The sequence below is a fragment of the Acanthochromis polyacanthus genome, chromosome 12 (assembly GCF_021347895.1).
Source record: "Acanthochromis polyacanthus isolate Apoly-LR-REF ecotype Palm Island chromosome 12, KAUST_Apoly_ChrSc, whole genome shotgun sequence".
Taxonomy (NCBI): Eukaryota; Metazoa; Chordata; class Actinopteri; family Pomacentridae; genus Acanthochromis; species Acanthochromis polyacanthus.
In genome coordinates, this window is record NC_067124.1 from 36448906 (window position 1) to 36462872 (window position 13967).

The 13967-nt window shown below is 39.2% G+C and overlaps 2 protein-coding genes across 3 annotated transcripts; both read right to left on the reverse strand.

Moving 5' to 3' along the window:
* Positions 1-6096: 6096 nt before the first annotated feature.
* LOC110952445 (DLA class II histocompatibility antigen, DR-1 beta chain-like) lies at positions 6097-10485 on the reverse strand. The gene is made up of 5 exons (XM_022195987.2): positions 8769-10485; positions 8407-8667; positions 7819-8100; positions 7615-7725; positions 6097-6254 (listed from the first exon to the last, which is right to left on the reverse strand). The coding sequence occupies exons 1-5, from the start codon at positions 8824-8826 to the stop codon at positions 6229-6231; spliced, it is 738 nt and encodes a 245-aa protein (XP_022051679.1). The 5' UTR covers positions 8827-10485; the 3' UTR covers positions 6097-6228.
* Positions 10486-10826: 341 nt separating this feature from the next.
* On the reverse strand, positions 10827-13677 carry LOC110952447 (rano class II histocompatibility antigen, A beta chain-like). 2 transcript variants are annotated; one of them, XM_022195988.2, is made up of 5 exons: positions 13572-13677; positions 13210-13470; positions 12522-12803; positions 11960-12070; positions 10827-11203 (listed from the first exon to the last, which is right to left on the reverse strand). In XM_022195988.2, exons 1-5 carry the CDS (start codon positions 13627-13629, stop codon positions 11163-11165), a joined length of 753 nt encoding a protein of 250 aa, XP_022051680.2. In that variant the 5' UTR covers positions 13630-13677; the 3' UTR covers positions 10827-11162. The 2 variants fall into 2 exon arrangements, with proteins under 2 accessions (XP_022051680.2, XP_051812288.1); XM_051956328.1 differs by lacking the exon at positions 10827-11203 and having other exon boundaries at positions 11227-12070.
* Positions 13678-13967: the final 290 nt, after the last annotated feature.

Sequence of the window (13967 nt, forward strand, 5' to 3'; positions counted from 1 at the left end):
CCACCAGGACGTTGTACCCCAACGCCTGCAGGGGGCAGTCTTTCCTGGACACCCCCAGGACGGCGTGGCTTCCTCTGTGCTCGGGGCTCCAGACCACCTCCCAGACGTGGAGACCGCTCTTCACGCCCGCCTCCGCCCTCACGCCGTCGCTGCTCAGCTCGGCCGGCGAGCGGGTCACTTCCTGTCCGCAGGGCGAAAGCAGGAAGTGAGGAGAGCGGTGGGCGGAGCTCCAGAGCGAGCGGGCGTCTCCTGGAGGAACTGGAGGGGAGTTCAGGGTGACGGCCAGGCGAGAGGAGGGCGGGACGGCGAGGAGAGGGAAAGCAGACGGGGAGGACGGAGGGCTGTCGGCTGCCGTGACGTACAAATACAACGACTGTAGGAGACCCATCGTACAAACAGCAGGTTCTAAAGAGAAAACAGCAAAACACTGGTTTATACTCTGAAAAACAACAGGAAGTTTGACTTTCTAATGAATTATACAAACGTAATTCAGCAGCTTATTGGTGGTAAAAGAACCTTAAGGAAAGGAACATTATCTAGTTGGATGGATGATACACGGAAACAGCATCGTACAGTAATAAATCAATGTTAAACTAATTATCAGTTGCTTTAGATCGATTAATGATCAGTTCCAGTATCATTATTGTTGTTTGTTTTATAAAGGATTGCCAATAAAATGAGTTATTTTAAAAAAGCACTACTTTGACTCAATTTGTCTCCCAGTCAACACTGAAATAAATTTTAAAAATCACTAGTAAAGACATTTTAAGTAAGCTTGTGACGGAGTTTCTGTTATCCTACATTTTGACAACAACGTTTACATTTTTACAACAAATGGACATCAATTCTAAATATTGATTGACATGTAAATTTTGCTAGATATGATCTGCATTTTAACAAAATACGTTATGTTAAAGAATAAATAACTATACAGATTTTTGATTTGAACATTATTTACAGTTTTGGCCTGTTTTGTTTTTTGTCATTTGTTTTTAGTCTTTTTTTTTTACAGTGAACATTTAAATCAATACTTTCCATCATAACTTTACTAATTAAAACCTGGAATTTACCAAAACAGAGAAACTCTGCAAAATAATAGTAAATTGTTTCAAAAAAAAAAGAATTAGAGTTAAAAAAAAAAAGTGAGTTGGGAAACTGTGATGGGAATTTCTGATATTTAATAAATTATTGATAAATTGAGAAAATAATTCAGCTTTAATTTCATGGCCCGCACCCAAGTAACTCCAATAAATATTAATAGCATTTTAATGGACCACATATATCATCTGTTAAATAAAGTGTTATGCAAAACAATTTAGGAAACATTATTATTCTGAGTAAATGACCAAAACTGAGTATGCATCATGCAGAGATTCACTGAAAACAGGAAGGAACAGATTCTAGTTAGTTCCACCTGCTGCATGCGTTAAATATGATAAATAAATAAATCAAATCTTACCAGCTGCTGTGTTTTCCCCTCTGCTGCCTCTCTGCGGACTGTTTTCCTCTCAGCCTCTGGTTCTGGTTATAAGCGGCTCTTATCAGCTGCGTCTTATCGCTGCTCGGTGGCCGCTCCGGTGTTTTTGGCTCCGGGACGACCTCCGGACCGGGAACAGCACAGTCCATCACCGCCGCGTGACGCCATCAGAGAAAGCCAGACAAGGACGGTGACGTGTTGGTGACGGGACCAGACATCACCTAACCCGCATCTTTCTGTCTGAATCCGGCTTTGATTTCCCCTCCGGCGGGTCCGTGCTGCTCACCGGGTCCGGTAGTGCAGATAAACATAAACAGCGAAGCACAGGAAGAGGATCAAACTCGGGCTTTTGTATAATAAGAAGAGAAAAATGCAATAAAACCCAAAGCGGCTCATTATTGCAGAGCACGCATGCGCAGTAGGAGCAGAGCCACTAAATATCAGAACCCTGAGTGATGTCTGACAGGCAAACTACGTTTTTTTTCATCTCGAATCATCAAAATCACAATAATAGAGATTTCTACTTAAATACACATTTATAGATTAATTGTTTTTAATTGACCAGTAAGTTTCTTTTGGATATAAATGGCAAACAAGTGACAAAACTATTTTTTAAAGAAAAATATTTATACTCGAGATTTTAATAATACATTTAGACTATTTCTGACTTTCTCCATATTACAAAAATGTAAAATGTGCAGTTAGGCAACGAATTTCTTCTTAGCAACACCCACTTTTGTTTTAAAGCGTATTTTTAATTGCCCAATAAACGTCTCCTGGTTTTAAATAACAAATTGGTGGAAAAAATAGTGTGAAAAATCTTAATAATGGATTTTTAATCATTTCTATGTGTTTTTTAACTCTGAATTTTTTAATTTAGAAAGCTAACCCTACAATTATTCATATGTATGGTAAATAGGGAATTTTTAAAAAATATTCTTCTGTTATTGGAAGTGACATAAACAAGTGATAAAAGACCATAAGCCCTTGTCCTGATTTGTATTAATTTCTTTACATTTTTACTGTACATGTCATGTCCAAATTTATCCATAAACCCGTATTTGACACATTTAAAATATTTTTATTTCACCAATAGGTTTCCTTTCTGTAAATGACAAGTGACAAAAGTCATGTTAGAGACATAACGATGAATTTTTAAGAATTTCTGTGTTTTTTAACTCTAAACGTTATTCTTCACTTTTTAGTTTATACAGTTAAGCCCACAATTATTCAAATCCATGTCAAGTTTTGATTTATAGGGAATTTTTAAAGTTTCTTCTGGCTAGAAGTGACATAAACATGTGACAAAGGGCAATTAGAGATAATCTTTTTCTGTTTTTTTTTTTGTCCAAAAATCATTCATACCCCCTTTATGCCCTTCAGCGCTCCTGTGAGCAGCCACTGGAGGGCCTCGCTGAGCTCTTTAGCTCTCAGTTGACAAGTAAACTGACTCGAGAGCTGCTGCATCAGCTGTCCTCAGTGCGTCAGAACATCTCGAACATGGTGGAAAGTACGAAGACTGTTTGTGCAGACGCTTACATGTCATGCAGGTTATGGGAACAAACTAAAATACAAAGGTGAAGAAACTGCTGGCAGTGGAGCAAACAGAGGAAAGCTGGTGATCCAGGATGCTAGAAAAAGATGAAGAACTGACGCAAAAATGGACTCAGAGCAATCAGAATCCTAAAAAAGTTTGCAGTTTGGTTTTGAGAAAAGCATCACCCCATTTCTACACAGCTTAGTTTGGAGTGTTAAAGCCATATAATATGCAGACTACGCCCCCTGGTGTTCTACACAGAGAAATGCATTTCTTTACCAGTGGATTCATTGCAGCCATGAGAGAAACTTTGTCAGTTTATTACCTCCGCCAAGGAGGTTATGTGACACCCGGCGTTTGTGTGTCCGTCTGTCTGTCTGTCTGTCTGTTAGCAAGATAACTCAAAACGCCTGGGCAGATTCACATAAAATTTTGAGGGGATGTAGACTATGGTAAGAGGAAGAGCTGATTTAATTTTGGTGGCACTCCGGAAAGGATCCTGGATTCTGGATCACTTTGAATTTTTTAGTTTGTTTTAGTATGTGGTCCATAAATGACAAAAACATCATAGGTTAGTATGTCGGCCAACAAATTAGAGCAAAGTGTCCTGATAGCTCAACTGGTTAAGAAGGTGATTCGTAACAGAACTGTGTCAGAGACGCAGGTTTGATTCCGGCTCATGATCCTTTACTGTATGGGTTTTCTGTTTTCCTCTCTATCCTTGGCGGAGGTCTGCACTCTGAGTGCTTTTCTAGTTGCTGATAAAATCAGAAAAAACATACTGCTCAAAACAACAAGAACAACATAAACTAAAGTGATGATGCTGCCAAGTGCTGTGCCTATTTTATTTGTATTGCAACCAACAGTATCATGCATAGAACAAAATCTTTTACATATATTCCAAACATAATACATTAAATTAAATGCAGATTAGAAAAGTGAAAATTAGAAAAATGTGTATTTAATGTTTCATATTTCCAAGCTGACATATATATTAATTAAATTGTCCTTGTTAATTCAATGGTACAAGTGTCTAGGGAATCAGACTCAAAGCAGCTGATAGGGGAAGGATATAAATTATAAAGATTATTTGTTTGCGTCTCTGACTTCATTTAAGACATGCAGCAGCAGACAAAAGAAAAACTTTCAAACTATCAGACCTTCATTCTCTACAACCACATAGCTTACAGAAACCTTTAAACAAAATAAACACAAATTAAACAGTACATTTTGCTTTATTTTCCTCAGTTGAATCGACCCCTTTAGTTGAATAAATGATTTTGTGCTTAAATAAGTATTTCTGAATAAACAAAGCAGCAACACCTAAAATAGCTTAAGATATTTGGCTTCTAGTAAAATGAGATATAAAATATGACTCAGTCCAACTTCTCATTTTCCCTAAATTGTCAATAAAAGTTTTTTTTAAATAAAGTAAACACTGCAACACAATTTAATCTTGAAGTACACACGTGGACAAAATTGTTGGTACCCCTCAGTTAAAGAAGGAAAAACCCACAATTCTCACTGAAATCACTTGAAACTCACAAAAGTAACAATAAATAAAAATTTATTGAAAATTAAATAATCAAAATCAGCCATCACTTTTGAATTGTTGATTAACATAATTATTTAAAAAAAAAACTAATGAAATAGGGCTGGACAAAAATGATGGTACCCATAACTTAATATTTTGTTGCACAACCTTTTGAGGCAATCACTGCAATTAAACGATTTCTGTATTCGTCAATGAGCGTTCTGCAGCTGTCAACAGGTATTTTGGCCCACTCCTCATGAGCAAACAGCTCCAGTTGTCTCAGGTTTGATGGGTGTCTTCTCCAAATGGCATGTTTCAGCTCCTTCCACATATGTTCAATGGGATTCAGATCTGGGCTCATAGAAGGCCACTTTAGAATAGTCCAACGCTTTTCTCTTAGCCATTCTTGGGTGTTTTTGGCTGTGTGTTTTGGATCGTTGTCCTGTTGGAAGACCCATGACCTGCGACTGAGACCAAGCTTTCTGACACTAGGCAGCACATTTCTCTCCAGAATGCCTTGATAGTCTTCAGATTTCATCGTACCTTGCACACTTTCAAGACACCCTGTGCCAGATGCAGCAAAGCAGCCCCAAAACATTACTGAGCCTCCTCCATGTTTCACCGTAGGGACAGTGTTCTTTTCTTCGTATGCTTGGTTTTTGAGTCTATGAACATAGAGTTGATGTGCCTTACCAAAAAGCTCCAGTTTGGTCTTATCTGTCCAAAGGACATTCTCCCAGAAGCTTTGTGGCTTGTCAACATGCATTTTTGCAAATTCCAGTCTCGCTTTTTTATGAGTTTTTTTCAGCAGTGGTGTCCTCCTTGGTCGTCTCCCATGAAGTCCACTTTGGCTCAAACAACGACGAATGGTGCGATCTGACACTGATGTACCTTGGCCTTGGAGTTCACCTTTAATTTCTTTGGAGGTTGCTCTGGGCTCTTTGGATACAATTCCAACGATCCGTCTCTTCAATTTGTCATCAATTTTCCTCTTGCGGCCACGTCCAGGGAGGTTGGCTACTGTCCCGTGGGTCTTGAACTTCTGAATAATATGAGCCACTGTTGTCACAGGAACTTCAAGCTGTTTAGAGATGGTCTTATAGCCTTTACCTTTAAGATGTTTGTCTATAATTTTTTTCGGATGTCCTGGGACAATTCTCTCCTTCGCTTTCTGTTGTCCATGTTCAGTGTGGTACACACCTTTTCACCAAACAGCAGGGTGACTACTTGTCTCCCTTTAAATAGGCAGACTGACTGATTATGAGTTTGGAAACACCTGTGATGTCAATTAAATGACACACCTGAGTTAATCATGTCACTCTGGTCAAATAGTTTTCAATCTTTTATAGAGGTACCATCATTTTTGTCCAGGCCTGTTTCATTAGTTTGTTTTTTAAATAATTATGTTAATCAACAATTCAAAAGTGATGGCTGTTTTTGATTATTTAATTTTCAATAAATTTTTATTTATTGTTACTTTTGTGAGTTTCAAGTGATTTCAGTGAGAATTGTGGGTTTTTCCTTCTTTAACTGAGGGGTACCAACAATTTTGTCCACGTGTGTATGTAGATGCATCAACCTGAGTGTGAACTGTGAGATTTACTCCACATAGAAGACGATTCCACCTTTAGATGGTTTTCCATTTTTCTTTTGTTTTATAATCGTAGCATTGGACAAAGCTTAACTTGTCGGCACCAACGTCCGACCTGCAAACAAAAAGAAGATCAGAGTCACACATTTTTCAGTTTAGGTCACAATAATTTGGTGTTTAAAACCTCAACAAAAGAGGGAAAAAAAACTACAGTCATATTTTAGATATGGCCAGATTCATTACCCTGGAAACCCAGAAATTGAAGGTGAAGCTTTAAAAAATGTTGTGAGATTATCATCTTTTAACCCAAACCAGAATGCTTTCTGAAACTGAACCGTGAAGTTTTGATACATAAACTTAGTCAAACAACAAGTAAAGACAAAATTCACAGTTCCCACATCCCGATGCAGAGTTTAAAAGCAGACAGCAGATGCTAATGCTAATGTCAGATATCTAAAAAATACTCTGGACTCCTGTAGATGTTTCTGAAAGGATGTGATTTTGCTCATTTTTCAGACATACAGCAGCTGGTTACATCTGAAGATTTTAGAACTTCCCACCGAGTTCAGGCTCTGTTAATGGAAAGCATGTAACAATCAAAGATCCTCTGAAGTCAAAGGGTCTGTTCTGCAGGACCTCGCAGATTTGGGGAGATGGTAAAATTTGCGTCATGCATAAACCCTTTTGTTCTGTTTATTTCCTGTTTTATTTTGAAGTTCCCTGTCCTTGTGTGTCTCTTGTTGTTTTATATCCTCCTTGGGTTTCAGTTGCACTCTTTAGGCTCTCAGTAGATTCTCCTGTATCTTGACTCTGTTTTGAGTGTATACTATCGTCATGCTTTTTAATATTTGCTACAACTGATTGGACAAACGCTTCACTGGAAGACTTCCTGCTGCTGGATTCAACATGGAATGTAGTGGAAAAACTTTCGCTCACACTATAAAAACAGTTCTGCGGATGCAGAATCTGTCTTCATTTTCGATGAGCAGTTTAAAAGTTTTTTCAAAGGTAAAGGTGTTTACAACAACATTGAGTTTGCAATTGTAGCCTCGTTATCATGGGAGACACACATTTTGGGGTGCATGGTGTGCAAATTACAAAATATACATCACACCCCCTAGTGGACACTTTCATACTTGCAGATGTGGAAAGTTTAATCTTGCAACAATGCTGTCAGCGCTGGAGAATGTTCTGACTGCACCAAATCTTTCTGTTAGAGGTCAGAAGAAAACTCTGGAGTGTTTGGATTCCTTTGAACCAATCACAGTTGTCTTTGGGGGTGGAGCTAAACCCAGGATGCAGTGATGGTACCCCAGCAAAACAGAGTATAACATTGGCATGTTAGACTCAAGAAAAAGCCATGCAGGACTGGTTTATTGTCACATCCTTACTAAAACTTTCCATTTACAGCTTGGGAACCTCAAGATTTAGATTTGTTTATGTATTTTGGGGGTTAATTTTGTCTCATCTCTCACCTGTTGAGTTCTTCTTGTAGAAAATCAGCCCAGTGATGAAAAACAACAAACCCAGCAGCAGCCCTGCACTTCCAACAGCATACTTATTCCTCTCTGCCTCAACAATTGGTTCTGAAAATACATTTATTACCAACAGTGCATCAGAGTTACATGCTAATTTTTCAAATGTCATCTTCCTCCATGATTTCTGCCCCACTCTCTTACCCCAGTCATAAAGTTTGGGCTCCATCAAGCTGGCGTGCTCCACCCTGCAGCTGATTTTCTCTCCAGATTTGGGTGTAAACTCCAGGTGGGAGTGGATCTGATAGAGCCAGTTCCCATTGGACAGCTCCTCGGTGGACGTCACATCAGTTGTGGTCTCTTTTCCGTCTCTCAGCCACGACACTCGGATGAGTTTGGGATAGAAACCATAAGCGCTGCAGACAAGCATGCTGGGATGTCTGCTATCTGCTACATCCACTAACTTCAGCTTCACAGTAGGTTCAACTGGAGGAAAATACCCACAGAATAAAAAACAACAGCATAAAGTCTCATGAATTACTCTGTCTTTAGGTTATACCCTTACAAACTACGATGGAAGAACAGGTAACATAGGGTGACAAATTTGTGCTGGAAACACTTTAATTTCCAGTCTTTTATGTATAGTTATTTTCTGTATTTCCTTTTACACCTCTCTTGAATGCCCAGTCACTCACCTGTCGTCTTCTTTCTCAGTACTTTTACAGGTAATTTATATCACAGAGTAAATTGTTTCACAGGCTGCTGTAGTCTGAAGAATTTTAGTCAAATCACCTGGTTTTGTGAGCTCATCGAACACCGATGGGATGTTGGATTTGCATCGGTCTAAATTCTTCTTTGCTTGTTCCCTGAATGATTCAACTTTGTTGGCTTCGTCTGCAAGTTTCTTCGCTTTCTCGGTGTAACCGGTGTAGTTTCCCAAAGTGCTGTTGTATTGGATCATGAGTAACTTATTGATGTACACCTTTTCCATGTACACAACATCTTTAGTTGACGTGTAGAGGCACTGAACCTCAACGTAACCGAAGAAAGCGTCTGTAACAACAACAGCAAGGATTAGAAAAGTTCACTGTTGTTCCCACACAGCTGAATCTGAAGTTTAAAGGTACTGAAGCTCCTGTTTAAAAGTTACTTACTTGCTCTTGAAAACGTCACGAAAACCACCAGCAGCAACAGAAATCTGTGAATTCTCATGTTGACAAACTGGAGATGACAAATGAAAATAGGAAGCAGACTGAACTCGCTCTGGAAACATGAGGAAGTGAAGCAGCTGACTTCCCTGCAGAGTTTTTTCTGAGCAGGTGTGACAGAGAAGTAGGCGTGGTGTTTGTGAAGGAATTTCAGTCAGTCAATTGCATCAGAATCAGTAACATGAAAAAAGTTCTTCATCTAGCTCCATCTGTCCAGCGTTGCAGTCAAAAGTTCTTTGCCTTCCAGACCAGTGTCTTCTTCTGTCAGCTTGCTTAAGGTTGTGCTCGGTCTGCCAGACCTTCTGATAGTATCTGGTTTCCATAACAGCACTCAACCAGCTGCTTCGTTGTGTCTGACCACATGTCCAGCCAGGGATCGTGTATGTTGCCTAATGATGGTTGACAAGTATGGATATTAGCCATACAGCGACTTGTTGGTGAGGTGTGATTTCCAGGAGATTTTTTGTACCACCATTCTGGTATAAGTCCCATCGATTTTTTCTGAGAGTGTCTTCGTTAGTGACCAGGAGTCAGAACCATACAGTAAGATGGATTCCACTGACGCCTTGAATACTCTTATTTTGGTTGCCGTTTTAGTTGAAGTTCCCTATATTTTTGACAGAGAGTGCAATTCTCCCCAAGCTTTACCAATTTTTGTTTCTACATCATGTGCTGTGTTGGTATAGCCTCCAAGATATAGGAAATCATCAACTCTTTCGATTTCTAACCCATCTAGTCCATGCAATGTCTCCTCAGATGTTGTGTTGAGGTGCATGAACTTCGTCTTTCAAGGATTCAGGAAGAGTCCATTCTGTCTTGTTCCTCGTTCGACCCGATGCAGAAGGTCTTCTGCTTCCCTGAGAGTGTTTTACAGTGTCTTCTACTTTGACGACGCTTTAGGGTCAGACCATTGGAGGGCAAGACTGCATTCCTAAGAGAATATTCTAAACAGATGATGAAGAGGAAAGGTGCTGGAAGATCTCCTTGAAATACTCTGGTGTCGATGGAGAAGAAGTCTGTGTTGCCCTCGGGAGTCTTGACTACCACAGACGTGTTGACATACATAATTTTATTGCTTGAACAATTGGAGGAGGGATTCCACATGCCAGTAGAATTTGGAACATTTTGTTTGTCAATTGTGTCAAATGCCTTCTTGAAATCAATGAAAACCAGTATTGCTTCTTCTTGTGATTTAATACCTCCTCAACAATTCTTCTAAAAGCTAGGTTTTGCGCAGTGGTTGAGCGAGATTGCCAAAATCCATTTTGACCCGGGTAGAGTAGATCGTCAATGACTGATCTAATTCTGTTGAGGATCGTCCAATCATAGATTTTGGCAGCAACCTGAGTTGATACCCCTGTAGTTGTCACATATAGCAAGTTTGCCTTTTATTGGAACTGGAACAATCACTGACGTTCCCCACTATCCTGGTTTTTGTCCCTCGAACAACCGGATGCAGAATGACCTTAACCCATAAGAACTCACGGTGACACCAGTGTAACAAGCACTTTGAGTGCCCCAGTCTCTTCCTTGCAAAGCTTTATGTCTGACCTTAACTCATTAAGTCCTTTAAGGAAAAATGGGTCTGGGTTCTTATGGGTTAAGACCTTTCTTCCTTTTGGAAGTTTTCAGAGGTCCAACATCAAACCATCCAGTCCTGGGGCCTTCCCTGGTTTCATTGCAGCAATAGCTATGTTCACTTTGCTTTGGGAAAAGGCATCTGTGCTCAACACAGAAGGAATTTACTTCCATATTTCATGTTGGATTTGTCATTTAAACCTTTGTCAAACACAACCAAAACTCTTGAAAAATCAGGCAGAACCAGACTCAAAGCAGCTGACGAGGGAAGGAAATAAATTAGGATTATTTCTTTGTGTCTCTATGACTTCATTGAAGACGTGTGCAGCAGCAGATAAACTAAAAACTTTCAGTCAAACTATCAGACCTTCTTTCTCTAAAACCACATGACAACTGACAGAAACCTTTAAACACAATAATCACAAATTAAACAGTACATCTTGCTTTATTTTCCTCAATTGAGTCAACTCATTTAACTGAATAAATAATTTTATGCATAAGAAAGCATTTCTGAATCAACAAGACCTAAAATAACTTAAGATATTTGGCTTCGAGTTAAACAAGATATAAAATATGACTGACAGTCAAACGTCACATTTTCCCTAAAATGTCAGTTAAAATGTGTTTTTAATAAAGTAAATACTTCAACACAATTTAATCTTCAAGTATGTAGATACATCAGCCTGAGTGACAACTGTGAGATTTACTCCACATAGAAGACGATTCCACCTTTAGATGATTGTTTTCCATTTGTCTTTTGTTTTATGAATGTAGCGGCGGACTTGTCGGTACCAATGTCCGACCTGAAAACAAAAAGATGATCAGACTCACACATTTTTCATTTCGGGACACAATAATTTGGTCTTTAAAACCTCAAAAAAGAGACAAAAAAACTGTAATCATATTTCAGATGGGACTCGTTACCCTAGAAACCTTCGTTTGCTGAATCCGTCTTCATTTTAGATTGATATAGAGTAGTTGAAAGTTTTTTTTAAAGGTAAATTTGTTTACAATGACAGAGTTTGCCATTATAGCATCATTGCCACGGGGGATTTAGATTTTGGGATGCACATGGAGAGGTCTTGGTCAAATTACAAAAAAATTAATAAAAACAAATTGGACAATTTCGTACTTGCAGACATGCAACATCAGCGCTGGAGAACAATCTGACTACACAGCATCGTTCTGTCAGAGATTATAAGAAAACTCTGGAGTGTTTGGATTCTTTTGAACCAATCACAGTTGCTTTGGGGGTGGAGCTAAACCCAGGATGCAGTGATGGTACCCCAGCAAAACAGAGTTTAACATTTGCACGTTAGGACTCAGCAATAACCCATGCAGGACTGGTTTTCTGTCAAATCCTTATCAAAACGTTCCATTTACAGGTTCAAGGTCGCTGCTCAGAGGTTGTTGTCAGCAGTTTTGAAACTAGTCACATAAAGGTGGTGTAAGAGGAGCAGAAAGTGGCATGAAATGTGTATCAGAAATGCTAAACTTATAATTTAAGTCCACATCTGGTGAGTCCGACTGGGGAGGGTATAATTTGTTCTGTCTCTCACCTGTTGAGTTCTTCTTGTAGAAAATCAGCCCAGTGATGAAAAACAACAAACCCAACAGCAGCCCTGCACTTCCAACAGCATACTTATTCCTCTCTGCCTCAACAACTGGCTCTGAAAACACATTCATCACCAACAGAACGTTAGATCCACATGCTAATTTTTCAAATGCCATCTTCCTCCATTATTTCTGCCCCACTGTTTTACCTTTGTCCGAATAACATCATGAAATATCTGGTTTTGTTTGCCTTAAAGATATTCATTTTATTACTATGTGCACTGAAGAAAAGTATAAAATGTTCACATTAACATGGCTGCAACCTGCAAAAACAGACAATTCAATGAGGAAAACAGCTGAATTCATCTACAGTTTAGTAGGTTTTTCTATATTAACTAACCATATTTTATGTTTAAATCAACATGAAGTTGATTTGAGTGTGTAAAAGCTTAAAATGCAAAGTAACTGAAGCTGTGAAACGTATGTAGCCGTGTAAAAAAAGTGCAATATGTTTCAAATCTAATCTAATCAAATAGAGGTTAAGATTAGTTCTGCAGGCGCTCTTACCCCAGTCATAAAGTTTGGGCTCCATCAAGCTGGCGTGCTCCACCCTGCAGCTGATTTTCTCTCCAGGTTTGGGTGTAAACTCCAGGTAGGAGTGGATCTGATAGAGCCAGTTCCCGTTGGACAGCTCCTCGGTGGACGTCACATCAGTTGTGGTCTCTTTTCCGTCTCTCAGCCACGACACTCGGATGAGTTTGGGATAGAAACCATAAGCGCTGCAGACAAGCATGCTGGGATGTCTGCTATCTGCTACATCCACTAACTTCAGCTTCACAGTAGGTTCAACTGGAGGAAAATACCCACAGAATAAAATAAAAAACCAAGCTTAAAATATCATGAATTACTCTGTCTTTTAGGTTACAGCCTTGCAAACTACAATGGAAGAACAGATAACATAGGGTGACAAATTTGTGCTGGAAACACTTTAAATGCCAGTCTTTTACTTGTAATGGAGTAGTTTTCTAGTCTTGTATTAGTACACTTCTTTTAACTAAGAAAGATATTAAAATATTTCCAACACTGTGCTTTTGTTGAGCCATGTAGTCATTTTCTGTATCAACTTTCCTGGTAAAACTTGAACACCCAGTTACTCACCTGTCGTCTTCTTTCTCAGTACTTTTACAAGTATTTTATATTACAGAGATAATTACTTCACAGGCTGCTGTAATCTGAAGAATTTTAGTCAAATCACCTGGTTTTGTGAGCGCATCAAACACCAGTGGGATGTTGGATTTGCATTCGTCCAAATTCTTCTTTGCTCGTTCCTTGAATTTTTTGACTTTGTTGGCTTCGTCTGTGAGGTCCTTCATTTTCGCGGTGTATCCAGTGTAGTTTCCCAAAGTGCTGTTGTATTCGGCCATGAGCAACTTATTGATGTACAACTTTTCCATGTAGATGACATCTCTGGTTGACGTGTAGAGGCACTGAACCTCAACGTAACCGAAGAAAGCGTCTGTAGCAACAACAGCAAGGATTAGAAAAGTTCACTGTTGTTCTCACACAGCTGAATCTGAAGTTTAAAGGTACTGAAGCTCCTGTTTTAAAGTTACTTACTCGCTCTTGAAAACATCACGAAAGCCACCAGAAGAGACAGAAATCTGTGAATTCTCATGTTGACAAACTGGAGATGATAAATGAAAATAGGAAGCAGACTGAACTCGCTCTGGAAACATGAGGAAGTGAAACAGTCGACTTCTCTGCAGTTTTTGTCTGAGCAGGTGTGACGGAGAAGTAGGCGTGGTGTTTGTGTGAAGGGATTTACGTCCATAAACCTTTGTCAAACACAAACAGCACTCTCAAGAGTTTCCATTTTTCTGTACTCACCCTAAAAATGAGAAACTTACACAAACCAATACCAAATTCAGGCCCATGGTAGTATTAAAGTATAAATCAGCAGAGAATGATGGTAGAAGCACTTAAAACTGAATTAAAAAAGAAATGAAGGACTGA

Coding starts and splice junctions, on each gene's coding strand:
- LOC110952447 (XM_051956328.1), bottom strand. CDS start 13,629: ATGAGAATTCACAGATTTCTGTCTCTTCTGGTGGCTTTCGTGATGTTT. Junction 12,804..13,209: donor TGATGCGCTCACAAAACCAG/GTGATTTGACTA, acceptor ATTTTCCTCCAG/TTGAACCTACTGTGAAGCTG. Junction 12,071..12,521: donor GCCCAAACTTTATGACTGGG/GTAAGAGCGCCT, acceptor ATGTGTTTTCAG/AGCCAGTTGTTGAGGCAGAG.
- LOC110952445 (XM_022195987.2), bottom strand. CDS start 8,826: ATGAGAATTCACAGATTTCTGTTGCTGCTGGTGGTTTTCGTGACGTTT. Junction 8,101..8,406: donor CGATGAGCTCACAAAACCAG/GTGATTTGACTA, acceptor ATTTTCCTCCAG/TTGAACCTACTGTGAAGCTG. Junction 6,255..7,614: donor CTACAAGAAGAACTCAACAG/GTGAGAGATGAG, acceptor TTTTGTTTGCAG/GTCGGACGTTGGTGCCGACA.